Source organism: Pelodiscus sinensis, chromosome 23 (genome assembly GCF_052426305.1).
Source record: "Pelodiscus sinensis isolate ZL-2025 chromosome 23, ASM5242630v1, whole genome shotgun sequence".
Classification (NCBI taxonomy): Eukaryota; Metazoa; Chordata; order Testudines; family Trionychidae; genus Pelodiscus; species Pelodiscus sinensis.
In genome coordinates this window covers 17,115,102-17,141,664 of record NC_143074.1, presented here as the reverse complement: position 1 = coordinate 17,141,664, position 26,563 = coordinate 17,115,102, and the positions used below count along the sequence as shown (strand labels likewise).

The following is a 26,563-nucleotide window of genomic DNA, read 5'->3' as shown; positions in this document are numbered from 1 at the left end:
TCTGACAAAAGTTGGCACTTGCCCCATTTGCTTTTGCCGGCCAATTGAATCAGCAGCACTCATAGAATCACAGAATCATAGAACTGGAAGGGACCTCGAGAGGTTATCGAGTCCAGGCACAGCAGGACCAAGCACTGTCTAGACCAGGGCTACTCAACACGTGGCTCGCAGGCCACATGCGGCCTGTGGCCTGTTTGTTTGTGGCCTGCAAGTGGGAGCGAAAACAAAAAAGTAGTCATTATAACGGTCTTCTGTTGATACGCGTTTTAGTAGTTAAATTCCTGAACTGTCATTGCTCATTTAAAGTATTGTCATATGGGTGAAAATTGGGTAAATATTGCATTTTATTAATATCAGCAGAAGTGACTTAAATGGGGCCTAGGGCTGGCCTCACCATGAGGCCAACTGAGGCCACCACCTCAGGTGCCAGCTTGTGGGGGGAGTGCCACTAGGACCCAGAGTGTAGAAAATTGTGTCTGCTGCTGGTGCATATGTCTTCTCTCTGCAGTACCATGAGAGCGCTAGACCAGGAAGAAGGCAGAATTGAGACCTTTCAAAGTTTTGGCCCAAACAAGAGGGTATGGGGGCGTCATTTGAGCTCCCCGCCTCAGGTGCCAAAATGTTATGGGCCGGCCCTGATGGGGCCTGTGTGTTGTGTAGTCTTGGCTTAATCTTTATATTCATGCCCGTCACTGTGAAAGAAGCTATTTGCATATATTTGCGTCTATATTTGCATGCATAGGCAACCACACTGAAGATGCAGCCCTTGGCATGTGCTGTGAGTATCACTGTGGCCCCCGGGGCCTCCAAAGTTGCGTAGCCCTGCTCTAGACACCATCCCTGGTTGATGCCTGGCCAACCTGCTCTTCAATCTCTGCAGCCAGGGAGTTTCCACTCAGCAGGGCCAGTGCCCATGGTTGCCCCCCAAACAGGATGGTCAGCACAAGGCTTAAAAAGGGGCCAGTCCCAGCTGACAGGGGACCTCTCTGGTCACCCCGCAGTCCCGGGCAGGAGTTTGCACGTTAACCATCCCCACCTGGGGGGGGGGGGGTGCAGCCCCGAACTCCCGGCTGGCTCTGGGGGAGGGGGGGTCCCTCCACACCGGTCCTGATCCGCGGTGGCGAACCCCAGCTCCGCTTTGCACGACGGAGCCTCCTGCCTGCACAACCCGGGTCCCTTTAAGAGCCCGGCACGTGCCAGGGGGGAGGGGGAGGGATTTGCATCACACGCGCTCGCGCCCCTCCCTGCCTCGCGCCCGTCGCTTCCCGGGGAGCCTCCCGCGGCTCGCGCGGCCCCTTTAAGAGCTGGCCTACGTGGCAGCCGCGAGAGCGAGCGAGCGAGCGGCCGCCGGGAGCCACTTCCTGTAGCGCTCGCCGAGCAGCAGCAGCCGCCGCGGCAGGGGTGTGAGCCCGGGCGCGCCCCCGACACCCGCCTGCAGGAATCGCCCCGCCGCCGGGACCATGGGCCGGAACGACCTGATGAGCACGGCGGAGGACTTCGCAGACCAGGTGGGGGGGCAGGCCTGCGCCCCCATGCAGAGGGGGGTGGGGTTTTACCCCCCCATTGAAATATATGGGGGGGGGGGTTGGTCTGTGATAGCTGCCTCTGGGGAAAGGTGGGGCCTGTCCCCATAGTCCCCCCAGCCCAGAATAAATGGGAACCGGCTCATCCCTGCCATGAGGTCCTGCCCCTCCCAGATAGTGGGGGGGAGGGGAAATCAGTCAGTGCAACTGGGCTAACACCCCTACACTATGGGGGGGGGGATGGGGGAAATCAGTCAGTGCAACTGGACCAGCACCCCTACACTATGGGGGGATGGGGGAAATCAGTCAGTGCAACTGGACCAGCACCCCTACACTATGGGGGGGGGGGATGGGGGAAATCAGTCAGTGCAACTGGGCTAACACCCCTACACTATGGAGGGATGGGGGAAATCAGTCAGTGCAACCGGACCAGCACCCCTACACTATGGGGGGGGGGAATGGGGGAAATCAGTCAGTGCAACCGGACCAGCACCCCTACACTATGGGGGGGGGATGGGGGAAATCAGTCAGTGCAACCGGGCCAGCACCCCTACACTATGGGGGGGGGATGGGGGAAATCAGTCAGTGCAACTGGGCTAACACCCCTACACTATGGGGGGATGGGGGAAATCAGTCAGTGCAACTGGGCTAACACCCCTACACTATGGGGGGATGGGGGAAATCAGTCAGTGCAACTGGGCCAGCACCCCTACACTATGTGGGGGAATGGGGAAACCATGATAGATCCAGTGGGGGGGGGGGCTAGTGTGTGTCCCTGCCTCCCAGAATGAAGTGGGGTCACACAGGGGGGTGGCTCCCTGAGAGGTTCTGGGGTCTGCCTCTGTCTAGGTTCAGTACCTCAGTTGGAGATTGGGTGCCTGCTACAGGAGTGGGCAGCGGAGGGTCTGCAGCCTGCAGAGGATGGACTAGATTTGGGATGGTCTCTTCTGGTCTTAAGTGTATGAGCCTCCCCCTTCTCTTCCCCCCGCCTCCCAGCCTCAGGAATAAGGGGGGCTCAGTCAATGATGCCTTTACTGGAGGGGAAATGAGGCATTCGCCTCCTTTAGTTTCAGGTGTCTAATAATTCACCAACTACAGGAGGAGGAGTAGGTTTTGTTGCCCATGAAGGAGTGTGTCTCCCTCCTCTCAGCCCACCTTGTGCCTTCTTTGAATGAAACTGTCAGAGCAGCATTACAAACCCCCCTCTCTTGGGAGCCTGGCTCCTTCCTCAGTGTGAAGGGACCAGTAAAAGGGTGGGGAAGGCCAAGCCGTTCTCCCTAGCGTTGTCCAAGAAGTGTCCAGGTGGCATATAGCAGTGGGGAGCAAGGGATCTGGGAAAACAAATGTGCAGTGAAATGATAATGGGAAATCCGAACCCCAGACTACTTTGCTTCCATGTTAAGAACTGTTACATGGAAGAGATGTGGTAGGTCTCTGTCCGTGCTTTCGGTTCAGAACAAAAGTGGACCTGGGGATTGTTAAATATTCCTGTACGTACGGTGTTTGTAGGTGTTGATGCCAACCTCGACAAACCATCTTGTGCTGTTGTCTAGGACAGATGCTTGGGATAAGTCAAAGCTCAGAATCTCTCATCTTTATAATGAATGGAGTCCCTCTTTATGACAGTGTCCTAAAGCAAGATCTTTGTTGCCTTGGTGACCAGTATATTTAAAATAGGTAGTAAACATCTGGCTGCCTAGAGATAGAAGTCTAGAGCCGGATCAAGTAAGACTTTAAAGTGAGATGAAGGTTGGATGATGCATATTACAGGGTCTAAAATTGATATGCCACCTTTGAATCCCTGTCACTGAGCCAGCACTGGGGGGAAAAAACCTGCCATTCATTATTTTTTCTAAACAGATGGCTTGTTAGGGCCAGATTCTGCTGTCTTTATGTTGCTTTCAGTGGGACTTGGTGTGGTGTATTGTAGCGCTCAGCATGAATAAGGGTGTCAGAATCAGGCCCAGTTTGTGGTGTTGACCCATCAGAAGTGGGAGTCCAAGACACACAGTTGCAGTATTGTGTTCATAGCCTTTGCTAAATTTTATGACACTTCAGTCCTAGCTGTTACTGACTCTTTTTTTTTAAATACCTGTGTGTTTATTCCCATGTGACTATTTCTGGGATCTTAAATGTTTTGTAAGATTTCCTGAAAGCCTTTTTGTCCAGCACAAAGCCCTTTTTGCCCCTTCCTGGAATAACTTCTCACTGAAACAACTTTAGTTCTCTTTAACCCCATTTTATTTAAAAGTGACTATTCTTAGCTACGGCGTGTTCCTGATGTTTGCAGACTCTCAGCCATCAGATTGCAAAATAACTAAGTTTTGCAAGTAATTTGTTTTGCTAACTTTAGGTCCAAATAATTGCCCTCTGCTTATTCTAACCACTACATATGCTGCTAAAAACACAAACTCATAAAACCGGGGGAATCAGTTTACAAAACAACAAACACTGGGTATATTTTTGCCTAGTGGGCATTCTTTATAAGGGAAGCTATTATCCCATTTGGAACAAAACATTTGAACTGGGACTAGACTAGGGATGTTAAAATGAGGTTATTTTAATAATAAAAATTCTATCGACTACTTGATTAGTTGATAGGGGAAGGCAGCCAGCTCAATCCTGGCTTGTGCTACAAACCCTGCTACAGCCCCCCGGCTCCTACTCTGTTTTAAATTGGAGAGCTGCAATGGGATTTCGTCCCCGACCTGGTGCAAGCTGGGACCTCCCCCGATAGGGGCTGCTGCTGAAGAAATCTCCCCTAGTCCTTCATTCTACGCTACTGCTTCGGACAGCGTGGGTGGGTGGGGCCAAGCGGCACCGCAACAACCGTGCTGGGGGGAACCGACTTTTAAGACTGCTCTCTCCATCACCAACTCCTCCCTTCCCCCGTTGCCTCTGATATAGAGGCAGCAGGTGGGGAAAGAGGAGTAAATGCAAGTAGTCGACTTGACTACCTGATAAGCGTAGGCTTATCGGGTAGTCGACTAACTGACTACTCTTACACCCCTAGATTAGACTTAAGATTTTTCTGATTCCTGGGCTGGGTCTCAGATTAATACAGTAAAACTCAATAGTCCGGCATCTAATTGAACGGCACTCCAGATAGTCTGCCATCAAAATGGCAAGAGCCTCGTGAGTGAGCTTCAGAAAACTCTAAACTAAACTAAAACATGACAGTATACTGTATACAGTATGTACAATAAAAAGGGTTAAGAACACTTTCGATACGTGTGTGTGTGTGTGTGTGTGCGCGCGCGCGCGCACACCAATTTATAGTACCTCCTGATAGTCCGGCACCACCTAGGTCCTAAAGGTTCTGGATTATCAGAAGTCTACTGTACCTAAGATTTGGGTGCCTCCCCATTCCTTTGTTATAATAGTTTAAATTAGTTAAAACACTCTTGGTCTATCTTCATTGGAGCAGGTATAATGAGCAATTCCATTAATTATTAGGGCGGCTGGAACTTGTAACCTTTGGCACAAAGCACAGGCCTCTCCCCCTTGACCTGAAGCAGTAACGCTGTTAACAAGCTGCACTAATAAGCTTTTAAGCTATATGTGGCCCAATCACTAGAGGGGAACATGGCACAATTCAGAGTGTTACAGAGCTGGCAAAGTGTTCTGAAGGGGAGGCAGATTGGGGTTGGGATTACCTTGACTCTTTCTCTTATGCTTCGTGAGCAGCAGTACAAGAGACTCTGTTTTGTTTGGCACTTTCTCAGTTGTGAGTGTTAAATTGGGTGGATTTTGCAGGTTGGCATGTATGGGTGCCTTAGGGTAGAACCAGCTGCCCTGATTTCATGAGGTGGGAAATAATAATTTATAGCACCTAGTACAAACAGAAGATGCAGTCCCTTCTCCAAACAGGTTTCGGTGTAGCTGCAGGTTAGAATTGTTGTTTGTTTGGCATAGGCCCAGATCTGCCATGAAGGGGGGGGTGGGGGGGAGGAATCTCCATAATTATGAGTAAAACTTCTCAAGGATCAGTGTTGAGGGCTTCTCGATGAAAATAACATGGTCAAGACTGTAAGTCTTTAAGTGTGTTGCCAAATACTGTCCGCATGATCCCAGGAAGACAGCTGTAACTAGGCCCTCCAGCATTGTCAGCGCTCACTACCTGGATTTGCAGAAGAAGTTGCCTTTCTCTGAGGGAGCAGACTGCACCACTTTGGCCTCCATCCCTGGGCCCCATCCCCAGCATGGGGCTTAAGGCTCTGGTGTCCCCTGAAAACCCACCCAAGGCTTAATTTGTCCCCAGGCTTGCTGGGGATGAATGCATCTGCTGTGCAGAGTGATACTTGTTCGCTTGCTAGCATCACTTTGCGCACCAGACTTGCTAGCTAGTGATAGATAAATTACAATGATTTGGACGTGTGTACGTGCACATGTATTTGTTTTCCATAAAACTAATTATTTTTGGGGAAAAGTGTGAGAGCAGCCACCAGTGAGCACTCGGATCACCAAATAATTTATCCCAAGAACTCCTGCCCTATAGTCTGCTTTCGCCGAGTGCTGCTTTCCAACTTTTTCTATATCATAAATGTAGCTGGAGTCGACTTACCTTAAGCCAGATTTCTTCGGTGTCCGCACAGAAGGAGGTCAACAGGAAAAACTCTCCCATTGACTTCTCTTACTCCTCGCGACTGTCCGGAGTACTCAAGTCGATGGCAGCACCCTCAGCATTTGATTTAGCGGGTCCTTAGTAGACCCACTAAATCGAACGTCGGAAGATTGATCTCTGCAGTGTTGATTCTTCATTTCCTATAGACATGGCTTGACTCATCCTGGGATGCAGGAAGGGAGGCATCATTGTCCCCACTTTATGGATGGGAGTTTGAAACATTGAGAAAAGTGATTCATCCAAGGCCAGAATGTAGAGTTTTGTGCCAGGACTGAAATCGGATCCTCAGCCCAAGAGTGGGAGCAAGGAATGCCAGGCCCTGGCTCATGCTTCTCTTCATAGAGGAACAGAGTGGCTGGGATGGGTCCTGTGTCTATCAGAAACACATGACTGTAGACCACATGTTGCAGTCGAAGTTTCTCCCTGCTGCTTACTTGGCAGCTGCCTTTGCCACTTTGAGCCTACCGTCACACATTCAGGCTTAAACAGCGGAGCCTCTTTCCTGATGAACTTTGGAGCACTCTTCTTCAGAGTGCCCCTGCCGGTATTTGGGAGACGAGATCCGCAGGTGCAGCATGGCAAAAGGAGAGCTGCTTATGTAGAAAAAGTGGCCACACTCAATGTGCGGGGGTCTTGTTCAAACAGGATCGTGTGTATGTGGGGAGTTCACTTAACCACCATGGGGAAATACAGACCTAGGTTTGTCCATGGGAACAAGAAATCTGTGTACGTTCCCCTTCCGTGTTCCCTGTAAGATGCACCTGAGTGGCCACTGGGGAGAGATTCAGATTGCTCACAGCTGGCAGCATGTGTGCCTGTGGGTGGTGCACCTCTACACATTCCTCAGTGCATCTGAGAATTTATTCCACACATGGATGGAAAAAATTAGAGGGAGAGGATGGAAAAAATTAGAGGGAGACAATGGTAAGAAGTTACCTTGTCCATCTTGTCTTTATAAGACGTCTACATCAGACCCCAGAACAGAATCCAGATTTTCTGGCTTCCAGTTCTGTGCATAGGGTCTTAAAACCATGGTTTATCTAGTCTTCCTAGCTGCTGCTTTCACTGTTGCTTATTCCTTCAAAAGTGCCGTTAACGGGCACAATGCTTTTGAGGTGTGTCTATATAGACACAGAGTCACTGTTTCAAGACCTTGAAACTTAAAAAAACAAGATGACAGGATATGAGAACATGGCATGTGGTTGGGAAAGATGGCGATCATTTCAAGAGACAAGGTGGGTGAGATAATTATCTTTTTAGTGGGCCAATGTCTGTGTCTGAAAAGAGACCAAGCTTTCAGCAGCAACCGTGCAAATCGCCTAAGGGAGTAATGTGTGAGTCAAAGGTTAGAGGTCTTTATTTACTGGTTGGTTTAGGATTAAATAGCCTCCTTGGGGAAAGATTCATGAGAAGGGACTTGATCCAGGGAATGCTGGATCCCTGTGTGTGAGGTATCTGTGCATATGTTTATTGCTAAGCTAAGAAGAGTATTTAAATGCGTCCTCCACAAGGCTTTTGGTTTACTGCTCTCGTAACCGCTGTTTCCCAGGAGATTTGGCTGTGCCTGTGTGAGATGCAGTCGTTACTATGGTCAGTACAAGGGCCACAGAATAATAGATCATTTGGATATTCGTGTCTAGAAAGCACTAAGCTGCATGTCCAATGACTTTCATAGTCTCTCCTCTTCCTCATTCGAATCATTTGTGTCTGTGACGCTCATCTGATTGAGTTCTGTTCACGTCTAGCTCCCAGGTAGTTTCAGTTGGCTAAGATATTAACTTCTGTTGTAATCGGTTACCATGAAGGGTTACACAGCTGTACACCAGAGGTGGCTGCATTGCAGTAGAGGTTGAAGTGATTCTTGTCTCTAATGTGCACGCTGCTTTAGGGCATGGAAATGAGGTGTATAAATCATGATGACTAGAGAGGATCTCAAGCTGTAACACATGGCTCAGAACTTCCATAAAATGTGATATCTGGCCCTGCCGTTCTAGTTTGGTCCTGTTGATTCAGTCCCAGCACTGGAAATAGTACTGTAGAATTTAGACTGGACCTAGCTCTCACTAAGTTTGGTACATAGCAACTTTTAGTCCTAAAATACTAAACCATATTAACTAATGGTATAATCTCTTCCCCCTCCCGCTGTCTCCTTGGTTTTGTTGTGCATTCGTTTTCTGAATTTGATTCCTTTTCTTTGTTTGCTATGAACAGTGCTTACATGTAATTTAGTAAGCTGCATAAACGCATCTGTTTGTGTGATGGGTGTCAGAAGATGGTTTGTCTTATGATAAGGTTGCCTAGCATTGCTCCTGCCTTCAAGCTATCCTACTTGTCTTCTGCTGATTGGATGGCACGCTCTCATGTTTACTAGTTAGCATAAAAGTCTTTCCTGTATGAGCTGAGCAGGGAGGGAGTCTGAGTGAGGTTGAAATTTTAAACTTGCTGTCTGGGTGACAGGGAGGCAAGCCCATGTGACTAATGACCACAAAGGATGGTCGTTTCTGAAGCTGATGCTGGCAAGTAAACTTGCTCCTTGCTTTTAAAGGGAATGCTTATTTTACCCCCTTTCCATAGTTTTGTTCCCTCTGAGCTTCATGACATGCCCTCTGCTATTTCCCGTTCTTGTGTAGAAGTGGCCAGGGGAGGCTTCTCCCCACCTTTCTGCTATCCTGCTCCTGCTTTACTGAATCATTTTAACCTCTATCTCTCCCCCTCATCTTAGGCCTATATTTTTAAAAACTCCCTTTTGTAGAATGTATAGCTTCGTCCTTCCAGAGGCGACTGGTGTCTTCAGGGGGAGGGGATGCAGGGAGGGCCACCCAGAGGAGAATGTGGCAGCACCCCATTTAGCAGCAATTTTGGGGGTGTATAGTGGAGCATGATGCACCTCCTGAGTGCTACCACGAGTCACCTATGCCTCCTTCTTTGGCTTGTTAGCTTGATTTGTTGTTTAACAGTTGAAACCTCCTCTATTGATCTTACCATTGTATCTGTTCATCTGGATCTCTTCCATCAAGGAAAGATTCAGAAAGGAAAAAAAAAAAGCTAATTGCCTCTTATTTCTCCTAGCTCTACTCATATGACCACACCCTGAATCACCTTACATAATTTTGTCCCCTTGTGCAGTGTTTTCTCACGCATGTGGAGAGTTTTTCCTGGGCCCTGGTCTACACCTAAAATTTAGATTGACTTAGCTGCATAGTGTAAGGCCTGTGAAACATTTCACACCCTGTACAATGTAGTCTGGTCAACCTAATCCTCACTATAGATGCAGCTACGTTGGTGGAAGGAGTCTTCCATTGACCTACCTACCGCTTCTCCTAGAGGGGGATTAACTGCAAAAAACTCCCTTCTGTGCCATTGTAGGATGTGGCACAGTAGACCGCACCTATCCTTAGTTAAACATCTCTACAGCTCTTCATACAACACACAGCCAACTTGTGGAACTCTTTGCCAGAGGATGGTGGGAAAGCCAAGACTAGAACAGGGTTCAAAAACTAGATAAATCCATGGGGGATAGGTCTATCAAATGGCTGTTAGCCAGGATGGGCTAGGATGTTATCCTTAACCTTAGTTTTGTTAGAAGCTGGGAATAGGTGACAGGGGCGGGATCACTTGGTGATTACCTGTTCTGTTCATTCCCTCTGGGGCACCTGGCATTGGCCACTGTTGGAAGACAGGATACTGGGCTAGACAGACAATGGGTCTGATGCAGTCTGGCCGTTCTTATGTTCTCTTCAGCTTCTGATGTAGCTGAAGAACAGAGGGAAAAGCTGCTGTCAAGGTGGGGAATCCTTTCTCCCTCAAAAAGGCAGATGTGTACAGAATGCCCAGGGAGCGGCATCCATGCTGTGAGAGAAGCCAGGTTGGTAACCCACATGCTTCCATTGAGGTCTTTCGGCGGATGTCCTCACTCCTTGCCTCTGAACTCTAGGAAGAGCCAGCTGAAGATCAGCCACCAATGACTGAAAGTAGGGAGGTGGGGGTGAGTCCACCAATGGCCTAATGGTTACAGCCTCAGCCCCCAGAGCCTGGGGTTGTGGGTTCAAGTCTCCCCACCCACCTTGGGAGCAACTGGTCAGCCACCATCAGAGTAGGTTGGGTTTGCATACATTTTGGATGTAGAGGAAGAGGTGGCTGTTCAAAAGTGTCTGTTCCCTACCCCTTCTATGAATTCACTTGGCATTGGCACAAGCTGCTCAGACACTTAGGATAGAAAGTCTTGGTTTGTGTCCTGGATGTAGCTAGTCCAAGGGTAGGCAGTAATTTTCGCAGGGGGAGCCACTGAACGAATTTTGGTATGTGGTCACAGGCCGGCTCCACCCCCAGAAAGGGGAGGAGCTTTCAGCAGAAGGGGTGGGCCTAGGAACTTGCCTCTCGGCTCTGCCATTACCATGTTGTTTGGCAGCCACCTGGGATTGTTGCAGGCTGGTGGCTCTGGCCTCTGCTGGGGAAGCGCCGTGACTGGGAGCCGTGAGCCATTGAAAAAGGATCCTGCTGCCTGAGGCGCCAGCTAGAAATTCAGTGCACAGGTAGCAGGATATAACTAGAAAGTGGCCAGATGCAGTCTGCAGGCTGGATCAAAGTGTTAGGTGGGCCGGATCCGGCCCTCGGACCGCATCTTGCCCAGCCCTGAGCTAGTCTGTTGCCTAGGAGAGCTTGCCTTAACATCCCAGTGGAATACGTTCTAATGGGACTCGGTGCTATGAGCAGGACAGGTGCCATTTGCTCCCTGGAAACCCAATCTTCTTAGCAAGCTGTGGGTCAGCGTAAGCACAGAACTGCTCTGTTTATAAGGCCAGAGTGGATGTAGCACAGGCAGGGCTAAGCACTGCACCGGTGCACCTGCAGCGCTTTCATGAAGGCGTTCAAAGCCAACGGGGTGTTTTCCCATTGGCTTAGTTAATCCATCTCCCTGAGAGGCAGTGACTGGGTCAGTGGGAGGCGCTCTCCTGTCAGTATCGGGCTGTCTGCACAGGAGGTTAGGGATCAGTATAACTAATGTTGCTCAGGGGCGTGGATTTTTCATACTCCTGAGCAATGTAGACCCTAATTATAGGTCTGGCATGCAACTCAGATAATCTCTAGTCAAAACCTGGGCTTTTGAAGGTGGGTCACAGCCTGCCTCTTGCATTGTGCATTTGAGCCTTCCCTTGCAAATCAGCCACTGTTTCTTAGCAGTTCTTACCCATGCTACATTCTTTGTACACTCTGCCTGTTCGATAGTACATCCCAAATACATACCGATCCCATTCGGCTTGTTCTAGGAAGAAGACAAGGTTGCATCCTATTTCTGACTTGCTGGTTGTGTATTCCTTTTGCTTGGGGATTTCTGGTGCAGTGCACTGATAAAAAAGCAGGGAGTCCCCAACTGGGGAGTCCTGGGCTCCATGTAGTGCTGCTGCTTTGAAATGCCATCAGGGGACTGTTTGAGTCCCCTGCTGTCCCCATGTTCCCCACAGTGCTTTCACCTTTGAAGACAGAGGCACTCTTATCGACTAATCGAATAGTCAATGCAAATTGCATTAACTATTTGATTAACCAATTAATTGAAATTTTACGTGCCTAATGTTTATCATGTTGTACAACACTTTCAGTTATTTCCAAGCTATGGGATAAAACTTGCTTGTAATCTTTCTATCCAGTACTACTTAGAGCATTTCACTCTCTTCTCCCCCCTCTTTTTTTTGTTTTTTTTGTTTTTGCCTGTATGTGTGTCAGACTTTTCCTGGTGGAATGCTGTGCCACTGTACAGTGCAGAATTTGTACAGAATTTATGCTCCTTGCAGAATTTTTGTTTTCCCATGGAATCAGTGATCTGTGGTCAGAGTGTCATGCACAGGCCTGAACTTGGTTACGGACAAGAAGGACAGCAAGAGCCCCAACTGTGTTCAGAATTTTAAAATATTCACAGAATTTTTAGGTGCAGAATTCCCCCAGGAGTATTGTAGTTTGTGATTGTTCCTTTCTCTGCTACACAAAAAGGCCCTTCTAAATCAATCGCTGTATTGTCAAAAGTGCCTTAGAAGTTGGATCTATAATTCATCTTCCTTCCCTGATAAGCTTATCCTCTCTCAGGAAAGGTCATGTGGTTTTCTTGTTTCTAAGCCAAGTCAACATAATTGCCTAATTGTGGAAGAGAGTTTATTAATTTGTAGAGGTGGATTCTGGGACAATGTAGGTTCAGGCCTGTTTTAAAAAAAATGGGAACAAAATCACGGTATTTGTAGCTGAAAAATAAACCGCACGTTTACAGGCAGATGATAACATTTAAAGTAGGCCACGTTTTGGGTTTGAACTCTTGGATGACAGGTTTAACTTTATGTGCACTATTGATCAATTTTAGAGGATTTGTTTATTTTTGCTAGTTGGGGTGCATGTAGTAGTTTAGTTCTAAGTAACTCAAATGCAGTTTGAAGATCTTTTAAGCTGCCATGCAAATGAGCTTTTTTTTTAAAAAAAAATTCACTTTGGTAATTTGTCACATCTCCCTTGTATGTATTGGTAATTTGTCACATCTCCCTTGTATGTATTAATTAATACTTTATTTATTTATTCCATTTGTATCTCCCTAAATGACACAGATCATAAGAAATGTCTCTTTCCACGTTTGCTTGTATAGCTGTTTGAAAACTAACTATAGTAAGAAGTCCTGAAGTATAACATTCTGTTTGTACTTGGTTGAGGTTTGTGTTCAAAGTATGTTTAACTGACTTGAATGTTGACCCTTTAGACTCTGGTTGCACGTGACCTCCGAACTAGTGCAGTTTGCTCTTCTGATATTAACTATCTACCATGTCTGTGTTAACATTTCTGCTCCATTTTTATTCATGCTGACCTTGAATAGATAGGCAGCAAAGAAGGTTTCCAATTTGCACAGCACTTGGAACAGGCTTTATTAATTAGTCAATTATTGTAGTGGGAATAACTTTAGAACTACCTCTAATATCCTGCCACTCAGTTGTGAAGCCAACATTGTGAGAGCTGCAAAAACACCAACTAAAACCAGAAAGTGAAACAGATTTGTTTACTTTCATTGTCCAAACTGTGTAAAAATGCAAGAAGTGAGCATCATAAACAATGCAAAGCTAATTTAATTTTCTTTATAAATATACATTTTTACTGGTTAGGTTGCTTCATTCTCTGCCAGTATAAACTTACACGCTTCCATTGAAATTAACTGAGTTGCACCAGCAGAACATGGTCAGTGTTGGCTGTGATTTTTTTTGTTTGTTTTGTTTTCTTCTTTTAAGTTCTTGTTCCCTAAGGCTGTGTCTACACTACAAGGTTTTTGTGCAAAAACTGGTGGAGCATCCACACCTCAAGCGCATTTTTGCACTAGAAAATTTACAGTAAAACGGCAGAACAGAGGGCTTTTTGAAGTAGAGTTATCCCTCTCCCCACGAGGAATAACTCCTTTTTGAGCTACAGCTCTTGTGCAAAAAGGCATGTGTGGAAGCTCAACAGGGGCTTCCTGCAGAAAAAGAGCCTATCACAAAAAGCACCGGGGCTCTGATGGCCATTCTGTGACTGGCGATCATAACTTTCTTGCACAAGAGCGTTCATGCAGTGTGGATGCTCTCTTGTGGAAAAGCACTTTTGAGGTGTGGACGTGCTTTTGCGCAAGAAGTTTTTGTGAAAGACCTCTTCTGCAAAAAGCTTCTTAGGCTTTGTCTGCACTGCAGGGTTTTTGCACAAGGGTGCAAGGGGACCAGCAAAAGACATATACACAATGAAAATTGTGTATTTCCTCTTTGTGGCATTCCTGAAAACCTCTGTGCAATTAGGTTGGTTGGTTTGGTATTGTGATATTTTTCCCGCTCCCGTGTGCTGGACTTAGTTTAAATTCTAGCACTGAGTAAAATTACTTGAATCAAGTACAGTCCCATAAATAAAATGTTTTTTGTACATTATGGCTGTATCTACACTGGCCACTTATTCCGGAAAATCAGCCGCTTTTCCGGAATAACTTGCCAGCTGTCTACACTGGCCCCTTGAATTTCTGGAAAAGCACTGACGATCGACTGTAAAATTATCAGTGCTTTTCCGGAAAAACTATGCTGCTCCCGTTCGGGCAAAAGTCCTTTTCCGGAAAACTGTTCCGGAAAAGGGCCAGTGTAGACAGCACCGTAGTCTTTTCCGCAAAAAAGCCACGATCCCCAGCAGACCAGGGAGACGCGAAGCAGCTTTTCTCAGCAGACACCTCAGCTTGAACATAAAGGACTGAGGGAAGTGAGGTGTGGGAGAATAAAACTGAGCTCTGGAGAAATGTTTGGCTAGAGTTTCCCCTACAGCAGTGGTCCCCAACGCGGTGCCCGCGGGCGCCATGGCGCCCGCTGGGGCATTTGTAGGCGCCCGCCGACAACCCGGGCTGGCCCCGGCGCGCGGCGCACTGGAAGCGCCAGCCCCAGGTGCGCGACACTCACCGGCGCCTAGTGCGCGGCGCTCGGGCGGCCCCAGCCCCGGGGCACATGCGGGCACGCGGCGCCGGTGCCGGGCCCAGGCACGCACCTCGGGCGGTGGCGCCAGCCCCAGGCCCACGGCACAAGGGGCTCAGGCGGCCCCGCCCCCGGGCGCCGGTGTGGCCCCGCCCCCGGGTTATGTTCCGAACACTTGGTCGTAACTTGATTTGGTCATAAGTCAGAAATACCCTTAAATGCGCTGTTTGAAAAACTTGACGTACATGGCTCTCAACTCGAAAATATTATAACGGGGTTAATGGGAGGTTGGTCATAAGTACTGATGGTCGTAAGTCGGCAGTGGCTGTAATCTATCTTTCTCACAATAGCAGCATGACCTAAGGGTCAGGTTTTTTCCAGCCTTCTGTCCACTGGATCAGACACAACTCTCGTTCCCAAGACAAGAAGCTGTGTGCTCAGGTCCTCGTGCATTCTGGTGGCTTTTTTTTTTAATACTTGGTTGCATTGAACTGCAGTGCTATATACCTGCCTAGTTCCTCTTCCTGAGTAGTGATCTTTGTTATGGGGTCAGTTTTCATCTACAGTCAAACCCTAGTGTATAGGAGGAGAGTCTTGGATCTGATTCCACAGTGTGGAGGGCGCTCCTGTTCAGTGTCCATTAAGCAGAAGTGTATGGTCTGATCCATTGGCATCAGTGGCAACATTTCCATTGACTTCAGTGAGATCAGGGAAGATGTTAAGGCAAAGGTATTCTTAAACTAGTGTGATAGCGAGAGGGTCCCAGCACATCTGCGTTGAGCAGGATCTTGTGGGGAAAGTGGGATGTGCACATGCTGGTGACATATCTGCAGAGGGGTGTGGCTCTTGATTGCTTTGGACATGACTCCTCCTGCCCTGTCTGCCCATGCAGTTCCTGAGAGTGACGAAGCAGTACCTTCCCCACGTGGCCCGGCTATGCCTGATCAGCACCTTCCTGGAGGATGGTATTCGCATGTGGTTCCAGTGGAGTGAGCAGAGGGATTACATTGATAGCACATGGAACTGTGGCTATTTCCTGGCCTCCATTTTTGTGTTCCTAAATCTCTTCGGACAGCTGAGTAAGTGGCTCTTGAATGCCTTGCAAGGCAAATGCCAAAGCATGCTAGTGTTTCTGGCTTGTGTTGGCACGGGAAACCTGTTTTATTTTTCTTGGTGCATCAAGCGCTTGTTTGATGATGCTTCATAGGTTAGTTAAAGGCTTTCCATTGACCTCTCCTTGAGTTTGAGTCCACATGGTACCTCTTGGTCAATGAAAACTCTGAGGGAGTCCCTTAGTCCAGGGGTGGGGAACCTTTTTCGAGTCTGGGGCCGCTGACCCACTGAAAAATCAGTCGGGGAGGGGAGCACACAAATGGGAAGCAAAAAAAAACCTCACTGTGGCCCCCAACTGAGGAGGCAGACTCTTCCTCATGTTGCCCTCACATACCAAAGCCTAGTAGATTTTGTGCATGCCAGCTCTGCACTGGGGGGAGGGTCTGAAGCACCAGCATAGGCTCCCCAATGCTAGGGGGAGGAGGGTCCTAAGCCCCAGGGGCTGAATTCAGGCAAGCCAGAGGCTGCATCCGGCCCTGGGGCCTGAGGTTCCCCACCTCTGCCTTAGCTGAGAGAATTAAATAGATAATTCTCACTATCCATGTAGCCAGATCTTGATCAGTCATTCTGTAAATAAAATACTTCCTGTAATTTTTTTTAAGAAAGGGAGAAATTACTCCAGAATGTAAAGATGATCACAGTGCCATGTTTTTCTTGTCTTAGCCCAATATTGGATCTTGTGGAAGCTACTGTGAACTGGGAAAAACATTTTATGCAGGAAGCATTTAAAGTGCAGTAGCACCGTGTTAGTTCGCAAGGATTAGGAAGTGAAACAGACTAGTTTAGCTTCTGAGAGAACTGTGAAAGGTATCCTTGGTGAAAGAAAACTAAATTTTTGCCTTGATCAAATAATAAACTTTGATACAGGACTTTGAAGACTAGGAAAGTAGAGAGCGTGTATGACAACTTTAAAAGGGGGAGACACAGTATTAAAAAAAATAATAATAATAATTTGCAAAGTCTTTTTCCCCTGTAGATACTAGCTTGCTTGATTGCTTAATAGATTTCTTATAGCCAACAGTTTTCAGCTGGGAAATGCAATCAGTTTTCTACTGAATGCAAGATTTAATGGAAAGCTGCTGTTTTATATCCTGTAGTCTTGAAAGAACTATGGTATTCTCCCATCACCAACCTTAGAAAGGCAACCTCCAAGCCATACTTGGCTGTTTTTTTTTTTTTTTTTTTTTTTTTTTTTTTTAATTTCTTGTAACATTAAGCCTATGTGTGTACCACAATAGAGCTGAAGTCAGTTGACCTTGGGTTCTGGTTGCAAGGCTAAAAGCAGCTGTATAGACAGGGTGTAAAACCCACCTGCTCACCTTGTAGAGTTTGAAAGAGTGGGCCCAGCCTGAGCCCATAGGTCCACATTATAAGTCTCAGCCACGGGAGCTGGAGTTAGCTGACCAGGACCAGCTCCAGGTCTCTTATTGCAGAGCAGTTGTACCCTTATGAGACAGCTGCCAACTAGGATGATGTGCCGGGGACTAAACAACACACACACGTTTGCTCCCTTGCTACATCCCCTGGTGGAATAACGGGAGGGAGGTTCTTCGGGAGCAATAAGACAATGTCTCACTATAGAGAAGCTCTTTGGAGAATGCAGATTTTAAAGCTGACTTCCCCTCCCCGGAACCAAATGTTTTGACCCGCGATGCCTCCTAGCAGAGGCTCTAGCCTCTGACTTGGCTAAATGGTGTCCTTACCCTGCTGAAATTCAAACAAACCCAGCTGTTTCCTGTATGAGCTGGAGATGGGGTAATGCTCTTTTATTTCCTTCCCTCAGGCGGCTGTATCCTGGTGCTGAGTAGGAACTTTGTGCAATATGCCTGTTTCGGGTTGTTTGGAATTATAGCATTACAGGTAGGAAACCCCAAGTTTTCCAAAGTCTAATCCCTATCTTGCAGGCCCTCCCCACCAACCCCTATGGGACTGATCTAAGATGAAAGCCCTTCCCAATGAGCCAGTGGCCCTCCCTTAATTGGCCATGATCTCTTATGGCAACATGGTTACAGCTGTTCTTCCTCCAATATGCACCGCGGCCAGGTATTCTCCTTGGATGCTGATGCAGATTAGGGATGTGAATGGGTAACCAGTTATCATCACTAGTGATGGTAAAATGTCTTATTTGTGTAAACGTGTAACTGCTGAAATTTTTGCAGTTACATATTTGGGGTGGGGGGGAGAGGAGGCAGGAGCTGGCTCCTGTTTCTCCCCTCCCCCCTCGTTGCCTCTGTATCAGGAAGCAGTGGGGGGAGAGAGGGGCAAGTGGCTCTGCAGGATCACTGGCTCCTGCCTGCCCCCCTCCCATACTGCTGCCTCTGTATCAGAGGCAGCAGCGCGTGGGGCAGGCAGCTCTCCACTGCGCTGGCTCCCTTCTCCCCTGCTGCCCCATTGGTTAACCGTGTACTCAGGTACACATTCATATCCCTAACCATCACCCTAAGTGGGTGATACTTATCAGTAACTGGTTAACTGGTGCCTGGGAGCAGCCCCTGGCCACGGCCTGCTGAGGGCTGTTTCAGCCAGACTGGAGCAGCCCCTCACCCACAGGATCTTGCTTAATTGGTTAACCCAGTGGTTCTCAAACTTTTTGGGCTCCGGAGCTCTTTACATGCGTAAAAAAATTACACAGCGCCCCAGTGATCCTCTGATTGTATGTGTTGTACCTATCGCTGTTTCCAGTTTGTCAACCTCGCGGAGCCCCTGGAGATGTCTGTGCTCCATGGAGCACAGTTTGAGAAACACTGGGTTAATCAGTTAAACCTAATGTTTAACCAGTTAACTGATTAAATGGGATTTTACATCCCTAATGCAGACAGGATCAGCCAGCTGTAAGGGCTTGGAAAAACTAGCGTTTAACCAATTGTGTGCCATATAGTAGGAGGAGGGGGTTTCTTTTGCAGCTCAGTGGCTGTCTCTACACTACAGGCTTCTTGCGGAAGAACTGTTTTGCACAAGAGTTTCTGTGCAAAAATTCTTGTGCAAGATCGCATCCACACTGCCATGGGCTTTTGTGCAAGAGTGTCCATGGCAGTGTGGATGCTCTCTTGCGCAAGAAAGCTCTGATGGCCAATTTAGCCAAAGGGGTTTCTTGCAGAAGAAACTCCTCTTGCCCATCCATGCTGCCTCTCTGTGCAAGAGGGCTTATTTCTCATGGGAGGAGGAATAACTCTTGCACAAGAAGCCCTCTCTTCTGATGCTTTACTGTAAATGTACTTGCACAAGAACACACATGCAGTGTATACGCTCCGCAAGTTTTTGCGCAAGAAGCCTGCAGTGTAGACATAGCCAGTGAGTATCAGCAGCCTACTGCAGAAGGGACATATAACTACTTTGGTCTTGACCCCACAGGGATTGCTACGAGAATATCCCACAGTGGGAGGATCCCCATTTAATGTAAAACAACCGCCTCAAAAAAACTTATTTTGCACAGGAAGGTTTTTGTTAACACTTTAGACTTTATCTAAAGCAGAATACTAGGAGCTAGGGCTTCTGGATTGTTTCCAAATTTGCCACTGGCAAGTTGTGTAATCTTGGACATTTAAATTAGCATTCCTGCCTCTGTTTTCCCCATCTGTATAATGGGATGAATAGCTGACCACCACAGAGGATTCATAGGGGTTAATTTAACTATCTGCAAAAAGCTCTGAGAGTCACAGACTCGCCGTGCTATAAAAAGCACCCGGGCTAATCCTTACCACCTTCGTCCAAAATGGATTCTAATAAAAGCTCCTTATTGTCATCATGCCAAACCGCTTGCTAAACAAGTACCTTAAGACATGATTAAGTTCTGCACTTAATGAACAGTCCTAAATGCTCTTTCTTCCCTTCTCAAGGAGGCAGAAATGGATTAAGTATTTTTTTTCTCCCTTCCCAGACCATTGCTTACAGCATTCTATGGGATCTGAAGTTCTTGATGAGGTAGGTCCTAGTTAATGTCACATCTCTATGCTAGCTGCACAAACATGCTTTTGTGAATCCCATCCAGGGACAGGAATGAAGTGCGCTTTATGATGGTCACACTTCAGGTTGTGTCTACGTGAATCTTTAGTCAATACATATGTCCGCACAAAGCTGCTGCAATCAATATATGGCTTGTGCACGTGTATGCTTGGCTCCTTGTGTCAATACTGTACATATTGGCCAGGAATATGTCAGTGTGTAGTGCACCATGGGTAGATATGAATGTTCCCTCTAATTGTCCATCCATGTGTGGAATAAATTGTATGGACACCAATGCATGAGCACCACTAGTAGAGAAACATGCTCCCAGCTGCTGCCATGTGTGAATGTTCTGCTAATCAGCTGGGCCGTGTTTGAATTTCTCCTGGGTAGCTACAGCAGGGAACAGTGGTAGATACCCCATTGTGCAGCCTGCCACCATCCAGTGCACTTTGGGGGAAGTTTTGGCAATGTATGGTGAGGCAGAAAGGAATCATGAGGGGTGATTTGTGAGCAAGGAGTCAACTCCCCAGGGTGAGAGACTATCCTATATATTTGCTCCTGTTTTTAAAAAAATGCCACAAAATGCATGCAGCCTTCCTTGCTGTCTGCAATCTTTGATAAATGCCTGGAGCTTGCACAGCTCTGCACTGTGGTTCTAAGTGTTGCAAGCCCCGAAGGCCAGATCCCCTTGGATCTCAGTCAGAAGACCTACTGAATCAGTGGGGAACAGGACTTCTTGCAGGGCAGATTGCTGTGGGATGTAGTGAGAACCCATTCAGGTTTGCTGGGGGCATTCTCACTCTTTCAGGCAGCATGATCTTTGTGACTCGTAGAGCTTGCTGGATGGTATGGCTTTTATTTTTCTTGCACTGACATGAGGATTTTTCTTCTCTTTGCCTTCCCTCCCCCCATCTCTCCCTTCCCCAGGAACCTTGCCCTTGGAGGAGGCTTGCTGCTGCTTTTGGCTGAGTCACGGTCAGAGGGGAAAAGCATGTTTGCCGGGGTCCCCACCATGCGGGAAAGCTCCCCCAAACAGTACATGCAGCTGGGTGGCCGTGTGCTGCTGGTCCTCATGTTCATGACACTGCTACATTTTGATGTTAGCTTCTTTTCGGTAAGTATCTGGCACAGAACTGAGTCATGGCTTTGGGCTTCCCTGCTCTGTCCCAGTCTGGATGGGGTCCCCATCCAGCAATTCTTCTCGTGCGATTCCTCCTTGGGTTTACTGGGTCTTCTGTAAGATTGCTGGATTCAGGCCCTGTCAACATGATACGCTGTGCTCTAACCTCCTGGGCATGTTATGAGTTAATGTCTGTAAAGCACATGAGCTGCTTAGCATGAGGTGCTGGGAAAGGATAAAGTATCAGTCTCTTAGCTAATTGAGTTTTCAAGCAGTAGGATAATATATTTCTTCAGGTCTGAATGACAGCAGAGAAACCCCAACCCAAACTGCTCCCCTCTTCAAAACAAGATCTTCGGTTAGGAAGTGCTGGCTTGAAGCTAAATTCTAGCGACTGGTACCAGGATCCCATGCAAATGAGTCATGTTAATCTTGCCATTAGATTATTGTAATGAGTGCAGCATTCAGATGACTAAAGGCAGAGGGAAAAGAGCCTTTAGTTACTGGAAGAGCAGATGTCAGATAATTTAGCAATAGACTGGGGCAAGTTATCTGTAGCATGGCCACCTGTTGAATTGTCTTTACCTGGATGCTGCAGTGACTACATCTCCCTACATGCATATTTCTCTAAGGCGCTGCCTATACAAAGGCAGCATGCAGGGTACAGGCCCTCTATACGTACACCCGGCCATGAAAGGTTCTGGCTGTGGGGAAAGATTCCAACAGCTCTCTGCTGCCAGATGTTTTCTGCATGGCAGGGGGAGATCACAGGACACGACACAGCTAAAATTAGCAGTGCAGACACGGGAGGCACAACTTGGGTGTGCAAGGGCTATATAGGATTTATACCCTGGGTGTTCAGGTGTGTAAGACACTCAACCCACATCAGCTGTGGTTTGCTATCTGTGCTACAGGAGGCCCCGACTTATGACACAATTGGTTCCAGGGGAAGCATTGCAAGTCAGGGGTGTCATAACTTGAACCCTCATTTATGGTAGCCGCCACGTACTGTCGTAAATGCGGGCTGAGAACATAAGTCCGGGGTTTTCGGCCCCTTCTGCACTTAACCATTTTTGTAAGCACGGGAACTCAGGAGTTTTGTCAGAACTCAGGCGCCTCCTGTACTTGCACCTATGCTGAGTATGCCGTGCTCTATATGTAGACCTACCCTGACAGAGCTAGGTGTAATCCTGACTCTCCTCTCTCCTCCGCTGTTGCAGATTCTCCAGAACATCGTGGGCACAGCCCTGATTATCTTAGTGGCAATTGGCTTTAAGACCAAGCTGGCTGCCTTGACTCTGGTCATCTGGCTGTTTGCCATCAACATCTACTTTAATGCCTTCTGGACCATCCCGGCCTACAAGCCCATGCATGACTTCCTCAAGTATGACTTCTTCCAGACCATGTCTGTCATTGGAGGGCTTCTCCTGGTGGTGGCGCTGGGGCCTGGTGGCGTCTCCATGGACGAGAAGAAAAAAGAGTGGTAATGGGAGCAGAGTAGCTTCCCAGGACACAACAGCTTAGGTCCAGGACTGATGCTCTGTGGATTCAACAAAAACTGCCAGCATTTTACATATACCTGCCCCATCCCCTACCTTCCCATTAAAGGCACAGATGTCTTGAATTTAATTTACAGTGGCACCAGTAACCTGATGATAGATGATGAATCCTACTTCCTCCAGGAACACTGCCTAGGCTTATTGCTTTGAACTCCCTAGAATTGGAACTAACCCCAGGAATCCACATTTCAATGAGTACTTCAGTAATGGCTTTTAAATTTAAAGTACTGTGAGCACATCCAGAGCAGTATCATTCAGTGTGCTATTTGGTTATTTTTTTCAGTTTCCTTTTTAACTATCAAGTGAATTCCCTATTTCCCCTTGAACTAAAAATCCTCTTGTGTGTATAAAATCCAGCCACAAGTTAGAACATTGTTTAAGTGGAGAGTTAAGACATTTGGTTTTTAAAAAATTACAGTATTTTATATACCCAGGCTTAAGCAAGGGGAAGGCCTTTCCACACCCAAAGACAGAGAGAGGGAAGAAAAGGAATGTCAGACCTAGCTGCATCCTTCTCTAGGTGAGGAAAGGCGGGGAGCGGCATTTCCTGCAATGAAAATGGAATGTCACATTTCTGTTCCGGAGTGAGGGTAGCAGTGGTTTTATGTTGCTTCTAACATCTTAACTCTTTCAAGCAGGTTAGTAGGAACGGTCTCAAGACTTCAATTTTCAAAAGTGTGCCAAAATCAATCCTTTCAGCATTTTTTCACCCACCCATCCAACAAGGCTCCGACTCCCACAAAGCTCCTTTCAGCACCCAACCAGTATTTAGCTAGGTGGCTCCAGGTTCTTTCAATTGAAGCAGAAGCTGGTGGAACCAGTATTTGTGGTGCTGTGGAAGACCCTGTTCCTGGCACTGAAAAGCAGATGCTCATATGCTGAGCATTTCATAATGCATGTAAGTTCACATCACCTCAGCAGTGGGTTCAGAGCTGTCTGATCTCCCAGCCTGCAGCACTCTTTGCTTTTTTGATCCATTTCTGCCATCTTGTTAGATGCTGTTGCTCAGTGAAAAATAAAATTTTGCAAGTACAGAACTCTCATGGAAATGCACCTCTGGCATCCAACACACATACTCATGGGCTGGGGGAGGAGAGAACACTTGGCCAAGCAGACTTCATTGTTCCTGCACTAGATAGTATGCAAAAATCAGCTGCGTGCTGCCTTACCGTGCTGAGTCTAGGTCCTATGACTCAAATGGCACCTGCCTCAAAGACTTCTAATGAGGAACCTACGGGGCAGTGTCTTAACAGCTGGGGGGGGAGGAGGGAAGAGAAAGTAACAAGCAGTTAATCATCACCTGTGCATTTTGCTGGAGAAAATGATTCCCTAGTTTAACTGAGTTGAAGGGAAAGAGGCTCTGACTGTCCCAGCAGTGTAACACCTCTCATCCACCCCTGCAGCAAAGGGGTGTTTGTACTAGTCCTACTAACTTGGATTCTTGCCCTGTGACCTTAATTAGCAGCTAACTGGCCTGATTTCTTGCACCAGGGGCTCCCTTCAGAGTAGCTGCTCACATCCCCATGTGGAAAAGCAGCACAACTCACCATCTCCGGCAGGCAGGCAGCCAGCTCCTGGTCTTTCCTCCCCCAGGAATGCTGCTAAGCCCATTGACCAGGACAGTGCAACTTAACACTTTTGCCTTCACCCTGAAAAGCAGGATTCTCAGCAGGTGGGATTTTAGGAAGAAGCCACCTAGAATGTTCTGTCATTTACCTCACTCTAAGGGAGAATGGCCTCTGCAGAGACTGGAGGGGTGCTCACTGGACAGAGTCCTTAAATTCATTTGCAATCAGGAGGGTTTAAAGAGTTACCCGTGTGGCCTTTTTTTAAGAGCAGGTTTGGTAACAGTTTTGCCTCAATGGCTCTTGCAGTGCCTGTGTCTTCATTGTGCAGGAAAGTAGACCCTCCTCTCTGACACCCTTTCTGTATTGAATGAGACTGACTTTCACCCTGCAGTTACTGATTAGAAAACATCAGTTCCCCTTCTCTGCAGCAATAGTCTTTCAAACATTCCAGCTGTGGCAGATGATTCAAGTATTTATAAGTTAAAAGGTAGAAAGGTCTTGTAACTACCCCTTAAACTAACTTATAGCTGATTCCCTCATCCTGGCCAGGTAAGGAGCTCAATCACTTTGGAAGAGGGACTCTCAGACACTAACTGATACATGAAAGTCCTCTCTCCTGTAGGAAGTTCAGGCATCACAAAAAGCATGTTCCAGTTTAGGAAAAATTCCTTTGCTCTCTTCCTGACTGTACAATACCCAAGCCATGGCTTCTTAGCCAATATGTCCTTTGCAAAAGGGCTAAGCTGTATCTCATGTGCACTGCTGTACCACATCTTTCCCAAAACTGATGCAGTGACTTCTCCCACCATAGGAATGCTCCCTCAAAGGCAGGATGTCATCTACCAATTGGTTTTGCAAAGTGTTCTGAATTCAATTTTTTTTTTTTTTTTTTGCTTTGTGGAAAGAAATAGGTATAAAATCTCATTTTATGCTGTATTTTGTATCTTAGTTGTGTTTGAAAATGTTTTGATTTTTGGAAACCATCAAAATAAAACTTTGGCATCTTTGTTGTATCCAGCCTTAGTGCATGGTTGGTGACCCTGTTGGGGACGGTGTTCCCTTTGGCGTATTAATATCCTCTATGCCACAGGTAGCAGATTCCTGTGGGGACAGGAAATGGAATAAAAATGGCAATCCTTTCAGCAAGAAGTGCTACAGAGTGGCTTTTATATCAAGAATCAACCCTAAGAACCCCTCCCCAATTTGAGCTCCAGCTTACTGAACACCCTATCCCACCCCATCCGAAACAGATGGCTGGAACCTGACAATAGTTCAGGCAAGGTCTGACATCAGACATTTTGGTAGGATCTGTGCCACCTGACCCTGTGTAGAACACCGACCCTGCTACAGAACTAGCTCCAGCCAACTAGTATTTCACACTTACAGAAAAGTTTATTTGCCATTGGCTGCCGCCTTGAAGCTTTTGGGTTTTCGATGGTGACTCTTAAATTTCTTCTTTAAGGAACTCAGCTGTGGCTGTGGAGAGAGAAACGTTGCACTGTCTTTTCAGGAACCGCTCCCTGCCTCTGGCCCAGGTGACCACATGTGGTCAGGGCCAAAAGTCCCACCAAGTTGCTTGTTTTTCAAGCTGAGAATGTCAGTACAATTCCAGTCCTGATCACTGAGGACACGAGGCTAGTAAAGGACAAGACTTGGCCTCCAGTTCCCCATAGCCCTTGTTTAAAGTCCTTTCCCTTTCTTCCAACACACACCGTGTCTGTACCAAATGCACCTCATAGAACTGAGCCATAAAATGACATTGCCTTCCTCTGCTCCTACCAGGGGAAGAACAGACAGGAAATCCATCTCCTCCCATCTGGGCTGTCTTCTACAATCATCCTTTTCTTCAGCAAGGAGGTTACTTAGGCCCACTTTACACATTCAGGGCCTGAATTCCTGCTGTGTCCCAAGAACAGGTGAAGAGCTCCACAGGCAGAATCGGGAGCACCGAGAATGGGCAACAAGAGCCAGCCTAAACCTTATCAGCCTTTTTGTTCTAAAAGGGATCAATTAAGGGGAGCTCCACAGGCAGAATCGGGAGCACCGAGAATGGGCAACAAGAGCCAGCCTAAACCTTATCAGCCTTTTTGTTCTAAAAGGGATCAATTAAGGGGAGCTTAGCAGAAATACATTAAGGACCAAAGGGCACTTCTGTCTCCTCGGTCTAAGATTTCCATTCTTGAGGCAGCGAGGAGTAGGATTCAAAAGCAGCATCAGGCATTAACAACATCCCCAGTTACCCTTGCTGAGATAAAGAATAGAAACCCAGTACTCCAGGGTCTCAGCCAGTCACTGACTTCCAGGCTCAGGAAGAGACAAGCCTCCACAAGATTTTATACTGTCTGACCCCTTCTAGCATCAACCCCTCTTAGAGGAGAGAGCAGATGGATCATTGGTCTAACAGTCTGTCTAGTGTAATGCTCCTCACACAGAGGGGATCACATCTGATTTTGCAACCACTCCCCCTTGATGCGGCTGTGCATAGCAGCACAGCACTCACCTTTCCTCTTTTCTTGCTAGCTCGTCTGGGCTCCTCCATCTTCTCACTCTCCTCTGCGGGCCTGGCCACGTCTTCCTCGCTGTCCGTCACAAAGTCATTCTCACCTTCCCCATTGCCTTGCACCGTGGGCTTTTTTTCTGGGAAGAGTTCAGCTAAAACAAGAACCAACGTGG

The 26,563-nt window shown here is 47.3% G+C and overlaps 2 protein-coding genes across 4 annotated transcripts in view; one reads left to right on the top strand and one right to left on the bottom strand.

The window, feature by feature from the left end:
* The first annotated feature begins 1,263 nt into the window (after positions 1-1,263).
* Positions 1,264-24,991, top strand: SURF4 (surfeit 4). Its single transcript, XM_075905951.2, has 6 exons — positions 1,264-1,508; positions 15,478-15,664; positions 17,482-17,558; positions 19,576-19,619; positions 20,571-20,757; positions 21,984-24,991. The coding sequence occupies exons 1-6, from the start codon at positions 1,461-1,463 to the stop codon at positions 22,248-22,250; spliced, it is 810 nt and encodes a 269-aa protein (XP_075762066.1). The 5' UTR covers positions 1,264-1,460; the 3' UTR covers positions 22,251-24,991.
* SURF2 (surfeit 2) overlaps positions 24,810-26,563 on the bottom strand; it is a 7,195-nt gene continuing 5,441 nt past the window's right edge. For all 3 annotated transcript variants that reach the window (XM_006123729.5, XM_075905952.2, XM_089772917.1), the window contains exons 5-7: positions 26,391-26,542; positions 25,275-25,366; positions 24,810-24,991 (exon numbers count right to left, since the gene is read on the bottom strand). In XM_006123729.5, coding sequence (XP_006123791.3) covers positions 25,283-25,366; positions 26,391-26,542 — 236 coding nt within the window. In that variant the 3' untranslated portion in view covers positions 24,810-24,991; positions 25,275-25,282. The remainder of the gene's footprint in view (positions 24,992-25,274; positions 25,367-26,390; positions 26,543-26,563) is intronic.